The following is a 16,571-nucleotide window of genomic DNA, read 5'->3' on the forward strand; positions in this document are numbered from 1 at the left end:
CAAAGCTCAATAAGAGGTGTAAGGTAAGAAGATGCATTTCGAGGTGTTAGAAATTGTGGGGTTTGGATGAGACAGACCTGGGGTCATATCCCAGCTTCCTTGTAAACAACCTACAGTGAGTCTGTATACCAATTTCTCTGATTCTCCATTTATTTATTACATAGAATATGTAAAGCCAAAATGACAACACAGTATTTAGAAAGGTCACTGGCTTTATTACTCTTAGTTACGGGGGTAGAAGCAAATGTATGGCTTTCAGAACTTAACGGTAGTTTTTTGGGGTAATGACTAAAATGCAGTTTACTAATTTATCAACCGGGAGCAGCCAAACAATAGAAATTGGAACCACAGGGGCATCCGAGTGGCTCAGTCTGTTAAATTCCTGTTGATTTCAGCTCAGGTCATGATCTCGAGGTTTGTGGGTTCAAGCCCCACGCCGGGCTCTGCACTGACAGCGGGAAGCCTGTTTGGGATTCACTCTCCCTGTCTCTCTTCCCCTCCCTCTCACTCTCTGTAAATAAACATTAAAAATAAAAGCAAAGAAAAAACCTGTAGGCAAGTGTGGCATTTAACTGTGGGTGGAGGTGCATTTCTCTTGAACACCCCTGCGTTGTCACAGGGGCACCAGGATCCCTGCAGGCCCTATTAGTGCTTTCTTGCCCGGCCCTGGTCTCATCTATGTGATTTTATCACCTAATTTTTCAACCACAGACCTAGATGAAGCATATACCGGAAAGGCTACCACCTTTAGAATTAAATGACCTTGAAGATGAAATCTACAGAGTTTTGAAACGAGGGAAAGAGGGTGCAAATTACAGAAAATAAGGAAAAGAATACATACAAATTTTCCTAAAGTTTAAGCAATAGAAGATAGATTTTTTTTTTAATTTTTTTTTTCAACGTTTATTTATTTTTGGGACAGAGAGAGACAGAGCATGGACGGGGGAGGGGCAGAGAGAGAGGGAGACACAGAATCGGAAACAGGCTCCAGGCTCCGAGCCATCAGCTCAGACAGAGCCTGGCGTGGGGCTCGAACTCACGGACCGCAAGATTATGACCTGGCTGAAGTCGGACGCTTAACCGACTGCGCCACCCAGGCGCCCCTAGATTTTTTGAAGGGTATGTATATTGACCTTTTAAAGCTGTTTTCCCCCAAATATAATTTTTCGTTTTTTTAACTCAGGGGAGTTATGCATATCTGAAAACGAAAGACGACTTGTTTCTAAAGACGCTTGGAACAAACTGCAACAGTACTTTCCAAAGGCTCCTGAGTTTCCAAGTTACAGAGAATGCTGCTCACAGTGCAAGGTACTGAATGTTGTGCTGGCATCTGTGGGGATCGCATGCCGCCTCCCTGGATTGACTTTTCAGAGCTGACATTGTACTTCTGATGGGGGTGTAGGGAGGAGGCAAGCCCTGTGCCATCAGCAGGAGGTGGTTGATTACCTCTTGCTTCGTTCTCTTTTTTCAGATTTTAGAAAGAGAAGGGGAAGAAAATGAAGCCTTACATAAGATGATTGCAAACGAGCAAAAAACTTCTCTTCCGAATTTGTTCCAGGACAAGAACAGACCATGTCTCAGTAACTGGCCAGAGGTATAATGATCCCCACAAAGGATGGAATTCTTACCTTTTCAAGGCTCTTGACAAATTCCCAGTGAACTGTTTCAGAACAACCCAGATTCTCATTTTTTGGTAGTCTAATCAGTGGGTTTATTCTAGCTTACGGTTCCTTGGCAGAGGGCTGTATTTACATTTTAGTTATAAAACTTGAAGAAGGAGAACCACAGTACATGGAAAAACATTATCCCTAAAGGGTTTCGGTTAAGTGCGCACCGAGTTAACAGGCATTTGTGTGTGCTTCTCTGTTCCAGGATACAGATGTCCTGTACATTGTGTCACAGTTCTTTGTAGAAGAATGGCGGAAATTTGTCAGGTAGAACCCAACATTTTCTATTTCCTTTTGTTGTTGTTCACTTTAGTATTTTTAAGAATAGTGGATTCTAGGGGCGCCTGGGTGGCTCAAGTCGGTTAAGGATCCGGCTTCGGCTCAGGTCATGATCTCACAGTTTGTGGGTTCAAGCCCCGCGTCAGGCTCTGTGCTGACAGTTAAGCCTGCTTCAGATTGTGTCTCCCTCTCTTTCTGCCCACCACCCCCCACCCCCTTGTGCTCTGTCTCTTAAAAATAAATGTCAAAATTCCAATGACATTGAAAAAAAAAAAAAGAATTATGGATTCTAGGGGTACCCGGCTTGCTCCTACGGTAGAGTATGTGACTCTTGATCTCAGGGCCATGAGTTGAAGCCCCATGTTGGGCATAGAGCCTACTTAAGAAAATAAAGGGGCGCCTGGGTGGCTCAGTCGGTTGAGCGTCCGACTTCGGGTCATGATCTCACGGTCTGTGAGTTCGAGCCCTGCGTTGGGCTCTGTGCTAACAGCTCAGAGCCTGGAGCCTGCTTCGGATTCTGTGTGTCTCTCTCTCTCTCTTCCCCTCCCCTGCTCATGCTCTGTCTCTCTCTGTCTCAAAAATAAATAAAAACATTAAAAAAAAAAAAAGAAAAAGAAAAAAAGAAAATAAAAATTAAGAAGTATGGACTCTGATCATGGTACCATTGATGGTTACTTTTTTTTTTTTTTTACACCTATTAAAAGCTTTCTTTTGTTTAAGTTAAATAATCTTAAGAAAACATTTATTTAACTAGTATCCTTTTAAATGTGTGTCTAATTTTAAAATAATTACTTTAAAAATCTGAAGTCATTGCCATAGTGAAGTGTGTTGATCCTCCTTGTCTCCTTTGAATAGAAAACCCACAAGATGTAGTCCCGTGTCATCGGTTGGAAACAGTGCTCTTCTGTGCCCCCATGGGGGACTCATGTTTACATTTGCTTCCATGACCAAAGAAGATTCTAAACTGTGAGTTTCTTCTCTTCATGTGATTTTTATTTTTCTTTTCTTTTTTTTAATATTTATTTATTTTTGAGAGAGAGAGAGAGAGAGAGAGAGAGAGAGAGAGAGTGAGTGGGGGAGGGGCAGAGAGAGAGGGAGACACAGAATCGGAAACAGTCTCCAGGCTCTGAGCAGTCAGCACAGCCTGACGCAGGGCTCGAACTCACAAACCGCGAGATCATGACCTGAGTCAAAGTAGGATGCTTAACCGACTGAGCCACCAAGGCACCTCCATGTGATTTTTCTAATGACTAATAAAGTATATTTAGGTTATTTTTCCTCTGACATAAGCAGTCTGTTTGAAGAATCTGGGCCTTTGCTGAATTGTGGGGAGTGTTGTTTCATAAACTCCACCAGAGTGAGCACTTAACTTTTTTTTTTTTTTTTTTTTAAAGAAAGCAAGACTGTCTCTCCCTAACAGGCGAGAAGCCCCCTGAAGCTACCTTGTTCTTTTTCTGTGCTTTGTCCTTCCTGAAGCCCTGCCTTCTTCTTCCAGAAGCTTCGGGTACCAATACAGCCTCTCTAGCACATGTCTTCCAGCATCCCAGAATCACCAGGGATCTTGATTGTAGTTGTTTTTCCTGTAGCCCCCAGGCTTCAGGAAACAGATGAGGAGGAGGAAGGCAGCATGGCACCAGAGCGGAGCCACTGAACTGGTCGTCAGGAATTCTGGGGTCTTAAAATGGAAATTTGTGTGCCACCTGCTAAGTGCTTCCATAAGGGCTCTTAATATGAAACTCACTCCTGATGTTGCCATTTGATCTTTTCAAATAATTTTTAACTGTGTAAGAAAAGATAGAATGCCTCTGATATTCCTTATAAACTGAAAATTAGAACACACAAATAACAATTTCTTTGGCACTAAGCTAGAGGTGGGGAGTTCGTTATTCGTGTCAATACTTTACCATCATTTATGGAAGCTTAGAGTTAATCTGTTTCTTCTTCTAGGTTCTCCAGCTCTCTTTTTCCTTCCTTCCTCTTTGCAGGGTGGGTGCTATAAATGTTGGACATCTGGAAAATGTCTGTAATAATAAAAGAAATGTGTGTATTAGCCAGCTTAAAAGTTGAACAGTTCAGGAGTGCCTGTGTGGCTCTGTCAGTTAAGCGTTTGACTCTTGATTTCAGCTCAGGTCATGCATGTTACCAGGTCGTGGGATCGAGCCTTGTTTTAAGCTCTGTGCTGATCATGGAACCTGCTTAAGAATCTCTCTGTCTCCTTTGCCCCACTTGCCCCTTCTCTCTCTTTTAAATTGAAAATAAATAAATAAAATTGACTTTAAAAAAAAAAAAAGAAAAACAGTTCAAATAAAATCTAAGGTCCCTCGGTACTTATCGTTTCTTCCATTCCCCCTTTTCTCTCTCTCTTCCTCCCTTGCGGTAACCACAGGCCTGATGCTGAGGGTTATCATCCTCAGGAATACTACTTAAACACACACACACACACACACACACTAATATTTTGCATATTAAAATGTTTTATATAAATGGGCATTATATGATATCCCTCTGTAACTAACTTGTGTATTCAGTTTCAGGTTTTGAAATTGTTGCCATATTGCTTCCTGTAACTATAGTCCCTTTACTTTCATTGCTGTAACACCATTGTTTTGTATGAGGAAATCTAGTGTTCATTGTTGAGGAAGATGTATCTTTTCCTTTTTACCTTCTTTGTATTAAATATTGCTTTTGATGTTTTGGTTTTGGGAGACTAATGGATTATGTTAGTTCTCTTCGTTTCCATGTGTCTTAAGGCATGTTGGGTTCTTTTGCACAGTATAGCTCTCATATGGCCCGGCGAGTGGCAAATGATTCAAAAGCTCTTTGTCGTGGATCATGTAATTAAAATCACAAGAACTGAAGTGGGAGATGTAAACCCTTCAGAAACACAATATATTTCTGAGCCAAGTAAGTTTTCATATTCATCTGTTTATGTTTCGTGTAGTTAAAAGTTGACATTTTAAGAGGGAAGGAGGGGATGTCACTGCTGTATTCCCTACTTAAAATTAAAGAGCATGTGTTGGTCCCAAACTAATACGCCCCAGGTGAGAATTATCCTATTCCCATTCAATTATTTGTGTCTTTATTTATTTGTTGATAGTAAACGCATTCAATGGAATACCTTAATAGAAAATATGAGTAATAGTTATTTAATGAATGCTCCCTGGTAGCTTTGATGTTTGTTTTTATATATTTTTTTCTTTGACGTTAATTCCTCAGCCACTTCTGATTTACTTTGTTTCTTTAGAACTCTGTCCAGAATGCAGAGAGGGCTTATTATGTCAACAGCAGAGGGACCTACGTGAATACACTCAAGCCACCATCTACGTCCATAAAGTTGTGGATAATAAAAAGGTACCAGTCCCTCTTGTGGCCATGACCAGTAATGATCAAGCTTGCTTTTTGACTTGCGGTTGGATTTTCACTGAGGCCTGCCTAGGATCACATTTGTCTTTCCTTGGAGCTATTTGGCATAAGAATAGAAATCGGATAAGGAGTGAAAATGAATAGTTACTTTGATTGTATGTGGATTTTGTTATTAATTTGTTCCACAAATAATTATCGGATGTCAGCTGTGTACCAGGAATGGTCTTGGCATGGAGGGAATACCATGGTGAAAAAGACAGACAAGGTGTCTGCCCTCAAGAATATTTGTATCTCTTGTGGTGCCCGGGTGGCTCAGTCAGTTAGGCATCTGACTCTAGATCTCAGGTTTGTGAGTTCAAGTCCCGCCTTGGGCTCTGTGCTGGGGGTGAACAAAGAACATTTGTACCTCATGCAGAAGATCAGGACCAAACCCAGAAAGGGAGGAGGTTCAAGATGGCAGCATAGGAAGATCCTAAACTTAGCCTCCTCCTACAGATACAGCAAATATCCAGCTACATGTGGAATAATTCCCTTTGAAAGGAACTTGAGAACTAGGTGAACAGATGCTTCACAGAAGATAAAGGGGACACATCAAGATGGGTAGCAGAGATACCGTCTCCCCCAAAACACCACCTCCTTGCACAGCAACCCACTGTGGGGGACAAATCTCACACATATGGAACTCCTCCCTGAGGAAAGAAGGGCTTTGACCCACAGGTACCTCAGCCTTTGAGAACCATAAAGCTATGGGGAATGGATCCACAGAGGATGCCTGTTGGGCACTGGGCTCTCATGGCCAGAGGGGACTGCCTTTCTGTGCCCCCCAGTTCTGAAACAGTCAGTTTGACAAACTAGAAGTAAGAGAAAGTTAAATAGTAATACGCTTCAGTGTTAATGCACGGCCACTCCTTCAAGCCCAGGAGAGATATTTCCACTTAACCCATAGAAACCGTCTGCAAAATGAGGACACAGAAGAATGGGTTCCAAATGAAAGAACAAGGTAAAACTCCCAAACAAAGAAGCAAAAAAACCTGTGACAAAACAGGTAAGGAATTTACCTAAGAAAGTGTTCAAAGGAAAGGTCATAAAGATGCTCACAGAATTTGGGAGAATAATTGATGAACACAGAATTTCATTCAACCAAGAGGTAGAAGATACAAGAAAGTAACAAGTCACAGAGCCAAAGAATGCAATAACTCACCTGAAAAATATACTAGAAGATTTCCATAGGAGATTACATCAAATACAAGAAAGGTCAGTGATCTGGAAGACACTGCAGAATTCACCCAGAGCAGCTAAAAATTTTTTTTAATTTTTTTTTTTTCAACGTTTTTTATTTATTTTTGGGACAGAGAGAGACAGCATGAACGGGGGAGGGGCAGAGAGAGAGGGAGACACAGAATCGGAAACAGGCTCCAGGCTCCGAGCCATCAGCCCAGAGCCTGACGCGGGGCTCGAACTCACGGACCGCAAGATCGTGACCTGGCTGAAGTCGGACGCTTAACCGACTGCACCACCCAGGCGCCCCTAAAAATTTTTTTTAAATATGAAGCTAGCTTAAGGGGCCTATGGTACAACATGCAGCAGAACAACATACGCATTGTAGAGGTCCCAGAAGACGGGAGAGAGAGAAATGGGCAGAAAACTTCTCTGAAGAAGTAACGGCTGAAAATTACCCTAATGTGGACAGGAAACATACACCTGAATCTAGGAAGCCCAGAGAATTCCAAGTCAAATAAACCCAAAAAGTTCCACGCTATGATACATTAATGAAGATTTTCTCAAACGTTAGAGAATCTTAAATGCAGCAAGAGAAAAACAACTTGTTACCTACAAGGGAATCTCCATAAGACTTACCAACAGATCTTGTCATGTCAGGAGTAACGAGCTATGCAAAGGGCTGAAGGAAAAACACTTTCAACCAAAAACACTATTCCTGGCAAGGATATCATTCAAAATTAAAGGAGAGATCAACAGTGTTCCTGGTAAGTACAAACTAAAAGTTTATCACCACTAAACCAGCCCTGTGAGAAATTAGAGGGACTTCTTTAAGCTGAAAGGAAGGAGACTAATTAGTTATAAGAAAATGTGAAAGTAAAAATCTCAGTGGTAAATATATAGTAAAGGAAGTGGATTAATCACTTGATAGAGCTAGTGTGAAGGATAAAGTAGTAGCAATTATAACTATATCTGCAATAATTAAGGGATACAAAAAATAAAAAGATGTAGAAAATTGTATTAAAAACATAAAACATTGGGGGTGTTAAAAAAACAGTTTTAGAATATGATTAAATTTAAGTTGCCGTATACCAGTATATTTTAAGTGTGACTCTTGTGTTAACCACAAAGCAAAAACCTATTGTAGGTACACAAAACATAATGAGAAAAGAATCAAAGCATAGCACTAAACAAAGTCATCAGTGGACAGAAGAGGTGAGGAGGAGAAGAGAGGAACTAGAAAACAACAAATTGGCAATAAGTAAATGCCTATTAATAGTTAATTTAAATGTAAATGGACTAAATTCCCCAATGAAAAGACACAGAGTAGCTTGAACGGACACAAAAAACAAGGCCTATCAGCCACTTATATGTTGCCTATAAGAGACTCATCTCAGATGTAAGGACACACAGAGACTGAACGTGAAGGGGTAGGAAAAGCTCTTTTGTGCAAATGGAAACCAAAAGAAGGCTATTTGTATCAGAGAAAATAGATTTTAAAACAAAGAGTGTAGTAAGACAAAGATGGTCATTACATAAGGGTAAGTCAATCCAACAAGAACATAAACGTATATAACATTTGCAGGTATGTACTCAACATAGTACCTAAGTATGTAAGGCAGATGTTAACAGAGCTAAAGGAGAAGTTGACAGCAATACATTGACAGTGGGACATCAATGAATAGATCATCTAGACAAAAAAATCAATAAAGAAACATGGGTTTAAATGACCTGTAAGACCACATGAACTTAATAGATATATATCTATAGATAGATAGATAGATAGATAGATAGATAGATAGATATGGATAGATAGATATATGTAGAACACTCCATCCAACAACAGGAGAATGCACTGTCTCCTCAAATGGACATAGACCATTCTCCAGCATAGGTCATATGTTGTGCCACAAAATAAGTCAGTAAATTGAAGAAGACGGAAATCATTATCAGGCATCTATTCCAATCACAATGGTATGAAACTGGAAATCAATTACAAGAAAACTAGAGAACTTTCAAGAAGTAGATGTATTTCTGGAAACATAATTTTCCAAGACTGAATCATGAAACAACAAACAAAAGTCCAGGACCTGATAGCTTCATTAGTGAATTCTACCAAACAAAGATTTAATACCTGTCCTTCTTAAATTCTTCCAAAAAGTAGAAGATGAGAGAATGCTCTCAGTTTTCAAGGCCAGCAAGGATACCACATAAAAAGAAAATTAGAGGCAAGTATCTCTTGTGAACATTGGTGTGGAAACCCTCAACAAAATATTAGCAAACCAAATTTCACAGTATGTTAAAAGGAACCTACCCTGTGATCAAGTGGGGTTTATTCTAGGGAAGCAAGGATGATTCATCTGCAAATCAGTCAACATGAAATACCTCATTAATGAAAAGAAGGATAAAATAATATCATCTCAATGAATGCAGAAAAGCACTTGACAGAGTGTATTATCCATTTATAAGAAAAACTCAATAAAGCGGATAGAGTTGGATCATACTTCAACTTGATAGAGGTCATGTATGACCAGCCCACAGCCAACATTATCATCGATAGTAAAAAGGTGAAAGTTTTTCCCTTTAGATCAGGAACAAGGATGTCAATTGTCACCAATTTTATTCAACATAGTATTTGAAATCCTGGCAAGAGCAGTTAGGCAGGAAAGAGAAATAAAAACATGTCCAAACTGTAAAGGAAGAAGTAAACTATCACTCTTGACACATGACATGATTTTATATGTGGAAAACCCTAAAGGCTTCACCAAATAACTGTTAGAACTTACAAACAAATTTAATTATATTGCAAGGTACAAAATCAATATATAATAAAATCAGTTGATTCCAGGGCTATGAGTTGAAGCCCCATGTTGGGCGTAGAGCTTACTTAAAATCAGTTGCATTTTTATACATCTAGCAACAAACTATCAGAAATTAAAGAAACCATCCCATTTACACTTCCATGAAAAGGAAAATAGAAATAGATTTAACCAATTGGGGAAATGATCTGTGCACTGAAAACTGTAAGATGGATGAAGTTGAAGAAGACACAAAATGAAGGCTATTCCTTGGTGATGAATTGGAAGAATTAGTATCGTCAAAATAACATTACTCAAAGCCATCTACAGGTTGAGCGGAACCCCTATCAAAATTGAAATGGCATTTTTCCCAGAAGTAAAAACCAAGCAATCCTAAAATTTGTATGGAACCGCAGAACATTTTCAATAGCCCAAGCAATCTTGAGAAAGAAAAAAGCTGGAGGCAGCCCTCTTTGTGATTTCAATCTATATTACAAAACTACAATTACCTTGGGTCTCCTGCGTGGCTCAGTCAGTTAAGCGTCTGCCTCTTGACTTCGGCTCAGATCATGGTCTCCGGGTTTGAGCCCTGCTTCAGGCTCTGGGCTGACAGCATGAAGCCTGCTTGGGATTCTCTCCCTCTCTCCCTGTCTCCCCCTCCCTCTCTCTCCCCCTCCCCCCCCCCCACTTGCGCTCTTGCTCTCTTCTCTCAAAATGATAAATCCGTAAATTTAAAAAAAAAAAAATGGGTGAAGGAGCACATGGGTGGCTCAGTCAGTTAAGCATCATGGTTTGTGAGTTCCAGCCCCCTGTCAGGCTCTGTGTGGACAGCTTGGGGCGGGGGTGGGCTGAAGCCTGCTTGGGATTCTGTGCCTCCCTCTCTCTCTCTGCCCCACCCCACTCACGCTCTGTCTCTCTCTTTCTCTCAAAAATGAATGAATGTTGGGGCGCCTGGGTGGCGCAGTCGGTTAAGCGTCCGACTTCAGCCAGGTCACGATCTCGCGGTCTGGGAGTTCGAGCCCCGCGTCGGGCTCTGGGCTGATGGCTCAGAGCCTGGAGCCTGTTTCCCATTCTGTGTCTCCCTCTCTCTCTGCCCCTCCCCCGTTCATGCTCTGTCTCTCTCTGTCCCAAAAATAAATAAACGTTGAAAAAAAAAATTAAAAAAAAAAAGAATGAATGTTTAAAAAAATTAAATAAAAATAATTTTAAAAATTTTAAATGGTTGAAGAATGTGTGCAGTGGGTGAAGGGAATCAAGAGATCCAAACCTCTGGTTATGAAGTAATGAAGCACGGCTACCCAGAGTGTATAATGTATATAGTGTAACTGTAGTCAGTGTTATATTGGAGATTTGTAATTTGCCAAGAAAGTGAATCTCAAACATATGATGGCAAAGGGAACCAGCGTTCTTGGACATTTCGCAGTGTAATAAAAGTAATATAGTGTTGTATATCAATCGTTTCGATTTAAAAAAAAGATCTAGAACCCACAAATTAATAAGATGATAACGCAGGAACGAGTGTTTTTGAAGAAAATCGAGCAGGGTAAAGGGGGAAATGGCAGGAGGTGGAGTTGGCGGTGTTAGATGGGAAATGGACGGGTTTGGTGGAGCACAGAGATCCAGCCTGTGAAGGGAGCTTCAGGCAGAGGGTAAGCCTAATGTGCTTAAGCTGCAGAGTGAGTCATGTGTAGAGATTACCGCAGCGATAGAAACATTCTGTGTCGGTGCCGTATGTTTGATATGGTAGCCACCGTTCACATGTGACTGTGGCGGCTGTGGAACTGAATTTTTAATACATTTATATTTAAAGAGCCACATGCAGCCAGCCAGTGACTACCATAGTGGACAGGATGGGTCTAAAGTGAGGTTTCCTCTATCAATGTATAGTGGTATGGAGTGGGGGAGCAAATCCTATCACATTTTATACTTCATACCAGGGATTTGGGGTTTCATTCCAGGTATAGATGTAAGCTACTGGAGAGTTGTAAGCAAGGTCATAGTGTGATATGATTTATGCTTTAAAAAGGTTGCCATGGCCATGGTCTTTGGAATTCGCAAGGGCAGAACAGGAAGGAATAAGGAGGGTCCGTTTAGAGCCCCTTGCATTTATCTCTAAGAGAATGAAGTAGACAGATGGAGGTGTGTTTTGGGAACAGGAGTGTGAAAACTTGCTGTGCATTGGATGTGGAACATTTTTAGTATATTAGTATCTTAGGTAGATCCTGACCCAGATCTCTGTGCATGTCATTAAGTTGATTGCAGGATTGCTGGAATTCAAGATGAAACTACTTTTTATTTGATGATAGCTTCCAAACACATTGTTTTAGGAGGATAAATTTACAAATTAAGCTCTTTAGTTCTTGGGTTCTCCTTTACAAGTTGAACTAAGGCCTTTATTTCCTCATTTTGCTGAGAAAATGAAGTTAATGAGGGTAAATGTCTCTGTGTTCGTGCCTGTTAGTCTCTGTATACAATTGTATCTACAATAGTATCCATTTGGGGCGCCTGGGTGGCTCAGTGGGTTAAGCATCTGACTTAGGTTCACGGCAAGATCTCACGGTTCCTGAGTTTCAGCCTCTTAAAGGGTTTGGGGCAGTCAGGGCGTAATCTGTTTGGGATTTTTTTCTCTCTGCTCCTCCCCCATGCTCTCTGTCTCTTTCAAAATAAATACATTAGAAAAAATGGTATCCAGTTTATCTAAAGCTTTATTGTTTGTTTGGGGTTTCACAACAGTGTTTCACAATACAGAGGAGCACTTGCCCTTCTATCCTTCCCTCTCTCAATCGTAAGGAATATTGTCTGAGTTGTTTGACAGCCCCTGTGCTAGGGTCCAGGATAAGCTTAGAGCCTCTTTGAACTTCTGCAAAATCACATCATTGTAAAAGCCCGATAGTAGCAACTCTTGCAGATACTGCTTACTTACATTTATGATGAGCACGTTATACAGAAGAGAGTAAGTCCTAGGATACAAACTAACATGTTAAAAGAGCACAAGAAACTTGAGTCTTGATCCTCTGCTTGGTCTGTTATCCCACTGTTGATAAAGCCCCCACACCATCCAAGGCTTGCCCTGCAAGGTTCTGACCATCTCTCTTTCTCTCTCTCTCTCTCCCTCTCTCTCTCTCCCTCTCTTCTCTTGTCTCCCTCCCTCTCTCTCTCTTTCTGTGTTTGCATTCAGGTGATGAAGGATTCAGTTCCGGAGCTGAATGTGAGTAGTTCTGAAACAGAGGAGGATAAGGAAGAAGCTAAACCAGATGGAGAAAAAGATCCTGATTTTAATCAAGTACGTGTCGAAGCTGCTTTTCATTGTCCTACCTTCGGCTTTTCTGAAAGCAGCCTCTCCCTGCCCCTGGACATATGTCTGTACCCCGCGTGGGACGTTGGTTTCTTGGCCTCCTTTTTTGCCCTCTTTTCCTCACTTTTTTGGTGGCACACAGTAGTGGCCCTGATTTCCCTCAAAATCCCATGAACTGCATTATTCCAGAATTGATGTATTTGTTGCTATTAAGTAACACAGGCTAAGATACAATGATCAAATCGTTAGCTGGAAAAGAAGACTAAAACGAGACACATATCTTGGTGTGTTGCTTAATCATCGAATCTTTAAGTATGAAAAAATTAACTCCATTTCCCTCATTACAGACAAAATCAACCATGGTCTTAGTAATTGAATTTGTAGAAGAGATTTCTGGGTTTCTAATTAAGGTGTTAGTAAAATGACCAGATCAGCGTTAGTCTTTCTTATTTCCTTGTGACGAATTTAATGTTTTCCTTTTAAAGTTTCCTGTTGCGTGTGTATTCTGTTATAATGTTCTATCCTGCTTATATTCTGCATGTTCATAGTGACATTGGAGGAAAGGGTATTAAGAACGGGGAATAACTTGGGAATATGGTTGATCTAAGGTGTAGATAAGTTTCAGCTTCCCAAAAAGTCAAGACTACTGAGTTCCAGGGTATTCTACAGATACCTTAAATTCATGGAATTTCTCCTTAATTACAATTAGTTGTATCAGCTGAGATACTTATTTTTCTTTGTTTATTTTTTGCTGCTAAAATAGAGTAGCCAAACTATGTTTAACCTTCTCCCTAAAGGAATACAAGTGTTAGACTCTCCCTCAGCTACATCTGTTAACAGAGTAGAACTATCTGGACACACTGATACTGACTGAACTTCATTTTCACCATACGAAACTCAGAAAAGCCCTGTTGGCTGGAATTTCGGTCTCTCGCAGTGAATGTTACTTGTAGTTTTCCACCCGGCACAGAGAGAGATCCACATTTTCCCCTCCTTGTTCCCGCTCCTGAAATGCTGTCAATACCTGTCAGGGAACGGTACCGGGAACTTGGGTCCCACCCTGCTCACCTCGGTTAGCCATTCTGTGAGGCCAGTTTGTGTTTCATTCGGTCCACATCAGAGGGCCCCTTGCTTCAGAAGGAGCCAGACCCATAATTTTACAGGAATGCTTATTTGTTTTGTTTTGTTTTGACGGGACATTGTAAATACCGTGCTTATTCGTATCTTTGTCGATGTAGGTCTTCTGTCTCTTGGGATGGCTTTTGAGATTATCTCTTGATTGGCGTTTGCAGACCTATCTTTGTGGTTAACTCCTAACCGTGTTTGTCATCAACTCTTCTCATGTCCCCATCGCCTCGTAGAATCCATCTTGCAAATCCCACACCCACAAACTAGTTTGTTTGCTCACTTTAGTTGATACATTAAAATTGCATGCTTGTGGAGGGCAGTGAACATCTCCATCCAGACTGAGGACTCTAGTTTCTTTCATTGCTTGGCTGGCAGTACTACATCGTTTTAATGATTGTCTCTTGGAAGTGTGGTTTTCTAATCAGTTGGGAATCTCCTTCTTTCCCAAATCTGTTGTCGCCGACTCATTTTCTGAATAAAGAGATAAACTTTGTCAATTAGTTTGTAAAGATAGATATGTAAGTTCATATTGTCTTTAGTTTCCGTTATTTCAAGCTTTGCTCTTCAGCCTGAGTTAATTGCGAAATCTCTTTACATTTTCAAGTGATTTAGAATTTTGGGAAGCCAACGTTTCTGAATGTCTACTTTTATTCATGGTGGTTATAACCACAGCACTTTCTAAAGAGTGGATGTGGAATTACTCTTCTTAGTTGTGGATGACAGCGGATTTCGTATTTACAAATATGACAGAGAATGCTGGGAAACATCACTTTTTACGCTATAATTTTTTTTTATGTGTACATTATAATTTTCTTCTGTCTTCCCTCTCCTTGTTTGGATATTGTCATACTCTAGAATGTTTTAAATATTTTCGACCCTCAAAAAAATGTAGCCTTCCTTTTGAAAAGAGGAGATGGTCCCAGAAGAATGGCAAGCTTTTTCAGACCTTCAGGGTCCTCAGACATTTTCTTTGTAATGTATTACAGTTCAGTACAGATAGCTTCTGTAATTACGGTTTTAAATCCCTGTAATAGGAAATGATGCATCTCTACTTGTCCTTAATGGGGAGGAACAAATCCTCTTTTTTCCCTCTCTAAGCTAGATCAACCCAGTCCCTTTGACTTTGACCTTTTCTACAGTTCAGGTTAATAATGCACCCAGTGTCAGATATCGCTTAGGTAATTGAAAGCCATCTAAAACCAGTGGGCTGGTTTTTGTCACATACTTGGATTTAGATTCTTTTTTTTTTTTTTTTTTTTTTTGAAAAAATAATTCTGGGAAAAGCTTTTGGACCCATTTAAAATCAGAGCCATTAAAAAATATACCTTGCCTAATGCCGAGGGATTTGTAATTTGGTTGTGTTTTGTATTTCTAAAGTAAAATTGGATACGTTGTAGATATTTTTATCCTTCCTAATTTGGAGAATTTAGGTCCACCTTCATCTTTCCTTCCTGCGGATGAGATTAAGGAAAATGTTTCATCAGCTTTTAAGTTATTATCTTTCAATGTTTTTATTTATTTTGAGAGAGAGCATGTGCACACATGAGCAGGGGAGGGCAGAGGGAAAGAGAGACAGAGACCCAAGCAGCTTCCGCACCGTCAGCACAGAGCCCCAGACGCAGGGCTCGATCTCCGCAACCCTGAGATCATGACCTGAGCCAAAATCAAGAGTCAGATGCTTAGCCGACTGAGACATCCAGGTGCTCCTCTTTTTCCTTAACTCCACTTGCCACATAACTTTAAAAAAAAAAAAAAATGTTTTCTAGTGTTCATTTATTTTTGAGAGCCACAGAGCGTGTGTAGGGGAGGGGCAGAGACAGAAGGAGACGCAGAATCGGAAGCAGGCTCCAGGCTCTGAACTGTCAGCACAGAGCCCACCGCAGGGCTTGAACCCACAAACCGTGAGATCCTGACCTGAGCCAAAGTCAGACACTTAACCAACCAGGTGTCCCCCACATAATTTGTTAACGAATGTTAGAACCACCTGTGTATCTCTGTAGCCTCGGGGCTAGAGCGAAACCTGGCTTTGCGTGGAGCCCAGCCAGCAGGTGTCACCCTGAGCCAGTGCTCTTGTCTGCTTGCGTCCCGATCCTTGTCTGCTTTGTGAATCCCTGGATCTCTGTTAGTAATGAGCATGTGGCATCTGTGTCCATAATGGCCCCTGATCCACTCTGCTCATGCGCAGCTAACACTCAGTGACAACTGCAGAAACCAGAGCCAGGGCCTGGGGCTTACCTCATCCACATTTAATTAAAGCGGGGGAAAACTGTCTGAGGAATCTTGTGCCTCTCACTCCTTGGCCTGGTTAACAGAAGACTGTTGACTCTTAGCCTCCTTATGAAGTGTTTATGGGGGTGTCATAGAAAGACATTTGGCTCTTCTCTCTCATTTTTTTCTTAAGACTGGCGCATTAGGAATTCTGGATCCATATATATGTATGTATGTATGCCTGCATATTTTGCCCAACTATCTTTAGGTAAATAGTATCTGTCGTGCGTTTTCACCCCTAAATACTTAAATCAGGGGTGCCTGGTTGGCTCAGTTTGTTGAGCATCTGACTCTTGATTTCAGCTCAGGCCATAATCCCAGGGTTGTGTGATTGAGCCCTGAGTTGGGCTCCATGCTGAGCATGGAGCCTATTTGTGATTCATATTCATATTCTCTCTCCCTCTCCCTCTCCCTCTCCCTCTCCCTCTCCCTCCCTCCCCCCACCCTCCCTTGCTCCCTTGCTCTCTCTAAAATTTAAAAATACATACATACTTAAAGCAGCATATAAGTAAGGTAGTGTCCTATTGCCCATACTCAGAATTTTCCAGGTATCCC

At 40.9% G+C, this 16,571-nt stretch overlaps 1 protein-coding gene across 7 annotated transcripts in view; it reads left to right on the forward strand.

Moving 5' to 3' along the window:
• USP48 (ubiquitin specific peptidase 48) overlaps nt 1–16,571 on the forward strand; it is a 91,786-nt gene that overhangs the window by 63,587 nt on the left and 11,628 nt on the right. For 6 of the 7 annotated variants that reach the window (XM_047869299.1, XM_047869297.1, XM_047869300.1 and 3 more), the window contains 7 exons: nt 1,184–1,308; nt 1,472–1,594; nt 1,873–1,934; nt 2,802–2,912; nt 4,720–4,850; nt 5,191–5,297; nt 12,504–12,608. In XM_047869299.1, the coding sequence (XP_047725255.1) occupies nt 1,184–1,308; nt 1,472–1,594; nt 1,873–1,934; nt 2,802–2,912; nt 4,720–4,850; nt 5,191–5,297; nt 12,504–12,608 (764 nt within the window). The remainder of the gene's footprint in view (nt 1–1,183; nt 1,309–1,471; nt 1,595–1,872; nt 1,935–2,801; nt 2,913–4,719; nt 4,851–5,190; nt 5,298–12,503; nt 12,609–16,571) is intronic. The other variant, XM_047869298.1, reaches the window with a different exon arrangement.

The sequence above is a fragment of the Prionailurus viverrinus genome, chromosome C1 (assembly GCF_022837055.1).
Source record: "Prionailurus viverrinus isolate Anna chromosome C1, UM_Priviv_1.0, whole genome shotgun sequence".
NCBI classification, from domain to species: Eukaryota; Metazoa; Chordata; class Mammalia; order Carnivora; family Felidae; genus Prionailurus; species Prionailurus viverrinus.